Genomic DNA, 5,292 nt, shown 5'->3' with positions numbered 1-5,292 from the left:
GAATGTAGTGAAATTTCCACTTTTGCTTTCCAATGTTGATAAAAACCACAAAATTAAGAGTAATCCGCTGCCTTAAAACACACTTATTTCATGCCTTCAAACTAGAATGCAAATGCTCTTAACTTCTAGGTCCAAAATGAGAAAACAACAACACTTGGCAAGGAGGTGCAGACTGAGAAACCAAGCATTTGGTCAGTACAAGCTTTCATTCTCAAGTACAAGAATAAAGCATTGGGTACTTTTTTTTTTATTTACCTCTTCAAAAGGATTGCTACTCTAGGTATAGCTTTCAGAACAAGCTTTCATTCACTAGTACAAACTTTACAAAACAATAGGTATTTTTTTTTTTTTTTTAATTTACCTCTTTAGAATCTCCAGTTATAGCTTTCAGAGAGCCAACAACAAGGGTAGATATTGTCACAGCTTACCTTGAAGCTTAGATATTGTCACAGCTTACCTTGAAGCTATTGAATCACCTGGAGCACATAACACAACATAAGAATTTTTTTTAAGGTACGTATTCATTTAATAGGTATATTTTGACATTTTACATTTAAATTTTTTTAATTTGCTTGCAAAATTGGGTATTTGTTTCGGTCATGAAAGCATAGTTTCTAGAGATGAAAGAGACACAGAAAAAATAGCTAGGCCAATTTCTTGATTATGGTCCCCAGAATCAGAGGCCCTATTAAATATCTTTGTTTGAAGGATTCGTGGGAGCAGACATCACACGAGAAAAAATATCGAAAGGCAACATGACTTGAACTAATGGGAAATTGATGTGACCAGAGAATTTATCATAGAGAAATGGTTTGGATACCACAGTTATACCTGCACTTTCCTTTTCCGCCCATGCCTTTACTACTGGAACAACTAACATTTTATTAAGGTACCAGTCCCATACAATTTTCCAAGAGATTTATATGTTTCAGAATACAAAAACCTGAGAAGAAATAGCCATTGTAGAATCGTTCATTCTAACTTCAATAGTCTTCACTATACTTTTGCAGGTGCCTTCTGTTGCATTCTAAATCTTCTTGCAGTCAGGGAAAAAAGTCTAGTGGTTCAATGAACATGATGAGATGTTCGGATTGAATGACTATACCAAAGGTGTCAGACCCCTTGTCTTTCATTCTTCCATTGTTGTGCGCAATTTCTATTATACAGAGAGGGAAGTTAGGTATATTTTCTAAGCTTGTGATCATGAAGAAGGGTAAGCTTCTAGGATATAAAGGATAAAGGAATTTTGAAAGAAAAAACTGTGTTCGTTTCCCCTGAACCAAGGTCCAGTAAATAAGATGTGGGTATCTGAAATACAATGAGTTCTCTTAAAAAACAAACAGAGACAAAGACGTGGTTCTTACACGGTTGCTGTAATGAATAATGTTTATTCTTAATGGGTTCTACGGCTGGAGTCTGAAGAAAGTTTGCCACTCCTTTATGATAAGTGGCCGATCCAAAATATTTAAAGAAAACGTGAAATACATTGATTCTGTGAATAAGAAGAATCTCGAAAACCCAACATTGTCATTGACTTATTTCTGGGCATACTTAATGGTTCCTACGGCTGGAGTAAGAAAGTTTGCCACTCCTTTATGATAAGTGGCCGCTCCAACATCGATCAAATAGAAATATTTAAAGAAAATGTGAAATACATCGATTCTGTGAATAAGAAGAATTTTGAAATCCCAACATAGTCATTGACTTATTTCTGGGCATACTTAATGGGTTCTACGGCTGGAGTGTGAAGAAAGTTTGCCACTCCTTTACGATAATTAGCCGCTCCAACATCGATCAAATAGAAATATTTAAAGAATTTGCTCCAACATCGATCAAATAGAAATATTTAAAGAATTTGTGAAATACATCGATTCTGTGAATAAGAAGAATCTGGAAATCCCAACATAGTCAATGACTTATTTCTGGGCATACTTAACGGGTTCTACGGCTGGAGTCTGAAGAAAGTTTGCCACTCCTTTATGATAAGTGGCCGCTCCAACATCGATCAAATAGAAATATGGATCCGGATGAGCAGACATGCCCCACGATTCGTAATATTTAAAGAAAATGTGAAATACATCGGTTCTGTGAATAAGAAGAATCTCGAAATCCCAACATAGTCATTGACTTATTAGATGGAGACACTAATGATGTCATTGGATTACACTCAGTCCTAGTTACTATATAACGAGATCCTCTTCCAGTTTATCTCCACCAATTCACATTATTTGTGGGCATACTTGTGTGAATTATTGTTGTTTAGTAATGGCAAGGGCGGTCCTGTTTCTGTTTCTGGTGCTGGCAGCCTTGTGGGCTTTATCAGTGAATGCAACCCGCAAGTCTCCTGGATTTACAGACAAAGACCTCGAGTCTGAAGAAAGTCTGCGACTCCTTTATCATAACTGGCTGCCTCGGCAACGCTCCCGAGAAATGCATCGGATGAGCGATTCGAAATATTTAAGAACAATGTGAAATTCATAGACTCTGTAATTGCCCAAAAATAAGTGAATGACTATGTTGGGATTTCCAGATTCTTCTTATCCACAGAATCTATGTATTTCACATTGTCTCTAAATATTGTAACGTGTAACGGCAAACCTCCACAGGAGAAGTTCAAGAGAATGGGACTGAAGAATGTATCATTCACGTCCCAGAACTCGAACAGCTTGCCAAGGTCTTTTGATTGGAGGAGTAGGGGAGCGGTATCCAGTGTGAAGGATCAAGGCGACTGCGGTATGTATTATGAGAGAAATAATTTCAATTTCGAATGGTAACTAAGGAGCTGGATTTTTTCCCTGGTGTCTCGTGCATACTGTTTTTTTTTTGGCCTTGCAGGTGGTTGTTGGGCATTTTACACTGCAGGCGCTCTAGAGGGCATCCACTTTATCACAAGAGGCAATTTTCCCAGCCTACCAGCGCAGCAATCGCTTGATTGCAATCCCTTCGGCTATACTTGCGATTCCAGAGGGACGCCTATCGATATCTTCCAATATATAATAGACACCGGAGGGTTGATCAGGGTTTTCAGGCGCCGTGCCGATTCGTAGAGGTACAATAACAAGGTTTAATGATTAATACTAAGATGGATTTGTGCATCAAGATAGTTAGATATTGTTAAATATTAATATTTATTGTGTTAGATATCATTAAATAATAATATTTATAATAATAACATTATTATAATTTGTAAAACAATCAAATCATTGTGTTGTTTTGTTTTGATATAGATTGGAAATCCAGATGCAACCATGGATGAGGTTCTCTTTGTCCCCGATGAGGATGAAACATCTCTCAAATTAGTAGTAACTAAACAACCTATAGCTGTACCGATTCAAACAGGCAGTCTGGAGTTTCAGTTTTATATGGAGTAAGTGGTTATTATTTTTTACATTGTTGTTGAGAACTAATAAATAAGATATAAATAATTTAGCGAAGTGTAATTAACCAAATTTTGTTTGTTAAGCAGGGAATATTTAGTGGTCCATGTGGTCCAAAAAATGACAATTGATGGGAATTAGTAATTGTTTAGTGGTCCATGTGGTCCAAAAAATGACAATTGATGGGAATTAGTAATTGACCATGGAGGTGTACTGGTTGGATATGGCATCCCAGTTAAGGGAAGAAATAAGGGAATTAAGTTTTGGAGACTCAAGAACTCTTGGGGAGAAGACTGGGGAGAAGCAGGATACATTAGATTGTTAAGAGACCTTGAAGCACCAGAAGGGATGTGTAGTATTGCATCTTTTCCCATGGTCCCAATAATACACTGAAGAATTGTAGCAATTGCCATGACAAAAGTTTGGAACACTAAAAATAAGATACAATAGTATGAAGATTTACAGTTTATTTTATTAAATATAGCTTATTTTATAGAAGTTTAATAGGTAAAACATATTATTAATTTATTTTGTAAAAGTTTAATGCTTAGAATACATTATTGTATTGCATTATTATTGGTAATGCATTAAAATAGTTTTTATTAGAAAATCTTGTGTTTTTTGTAAAATGTATATGAGTGTGAAAAGAATGAAATGATAAAAACATTTATATTACTTCTAAATTTTAAATTTAGAGTTATTTTAAAAAATAAATAAATTTTTGATAGAGTGTGTTTAGAGGAGACTATGTGGAGCAAGTGGAGCCCCCACCTTCAAGAATGAATTACATTAGATGGTGGGGGTGGGGTGGCCACCCCTATACATGGAGATGCATGGAGTTTTATTTCCAGTAGATTTCTTAGCTTTATGTTGCATGGTGCCTCTGATAGTAAGTGATGGCCAACATATAATTGCTGATAGTCTTTTGTGTTATAACTATGCTGTAGAAATTCTAGTTATGTTGCAATTATTAAAATTTTTGCAGTTTTGGACAAATTACTCTATAGGGAGATGGTCAAAACTATCTGGTTTCCCAATGGGTAGATTGAGACCTTCTGCCGTAAAATTGTTGAGAGTGGATGGATGAATGATGCACTAGAAATTTCTATTTTGTGAGGTAATACGATATAAGCTTACAAAAAATATACTTGTACATTTCATTTATGTATTTTTTTCCTTTTTTTTTATTTTAGTTTCATTTCATTTTAAAAAATATACATTTTTCCCCAATGGGGTGAGAAAGAAGGATTTATATTTTTCTCCAATGGGAGTGAGACACAAGGAATGTGGTTGACTGGGTGGTTTTCCCAGTACCAAGGGTGTGGGAAAAAATAAATAAAGAGGGTAGCGTGGTCGTTCCACATGAATACAAAGATGGAGAAGCACAAAAGCCTCCGAGTGAAGAGTGGGCCATTCAAGTACCAGAATTAGAAGCACTTGCAAAGGTCTATTGATTGATTGGAGGAGAAAGGGAGTGGTAACTCTTGTGAAGAATCAATGCCAATGGGGTATGTATGATGTGAGAAATAATTGTAATTTCAAAACAAAATATAACAACCTTTAGGTAAATGATGGTAGATATCACTAGATACAACCTTTAGGTAAAGGAGAAGGATTTCTAGCTCATGGATGGTCTTCTTGATACACAATATTCTTTTATGCTATAGCTCATATATTGTTTATGTTTTGGTCTTGCAGGAAATTGTTGGGAATTTTCATGTGTAGTTTTTGTAGAGGGCATCCACTATATCTAAACAAGGAATTTGGGTACCCTATCAATTTAGCGATTTCTAGAGTGCAATACAACAAACTATGGTTGCCTGGTAGGGTATGTTAGCACTACCTTCAATATATTTAATGATTAATAATGAGATGGAAGTTTATATTTCATTTATGTATTTTTTCCTATTCTATT

At 35.4% G+C, this 5,292-nt stretch overlaps 1 protein-coding gene across 1 annotated transcript; it reads left to right on the top strand.

Annotated features, from left to right (window-relative positions):
* Nucleotides 1–2,265: 2,265 nt before the first annotated feature.
* LOC149182751 (cysteine protease XCP1-like) lies at nucleotides 2,266–3,371 on the top strand. The gene is made up of 4 exons (XM_089414659.1): nucleotides 2,266–2,380; nucleotides 2,548–2,733; nucleotides 2,836–3,020; nucleotides 3,228–3,371. The coding sequence occupies exons 1-4, from the start codon at nucleotides 2,266–2,268 to the stop codon at nucleotides 3,369–3,371; spliced, it is 630 nt and encodes a 209-aa protein (XP_089270785.1).
* The last annotated feature ends 1,921 nt before the right edge of the window (nucleotides 3,372–5,292 follow it).

This window comes from Pinus tabuliformis, chromosome 3_2, assembly GCF_031772625.1.
Source record: "Pinus tabuliformis cultivar Carrire ecotype Pingquan chromosome 3_2, CPIR1, whole genome shotgun sequence".
Classification (NCBI taxonomy): Eukaryota; Viridiplantae; Streptophyta; class Pinopsida; order Pinales; family Pinaceae; genus Pinus; species Pinus tabuliformis.
Note: the sequence above shows the minus strand (reverse complement) of the source record. Positions and strands in the feature narration are given on the sequence as shown.

Coding starts and splice junctions, on each gene's coding strand:
- LOC149182751 (XM_089414659.1), top strand. CDS start 2,266: ATGGCAAGGGCGGTCCTGTTTCTGTTTCTGGTGCTGGCAGCCTTGTGG. Junction 2,381..2,547: donor AGACCTCGAGTCTGAAGAAA/GTCTGCGACTCC, acceptor TCTTATCCACAG/AATCTATGTATTTCACATTG. Junction 2,734..2,835: donor GAAGGATCAAGGCGACTGCG/GTATGTATTATG, acceptor TTGGCCTTGCAG/GTGGTTGTTGGGCATTTTAC.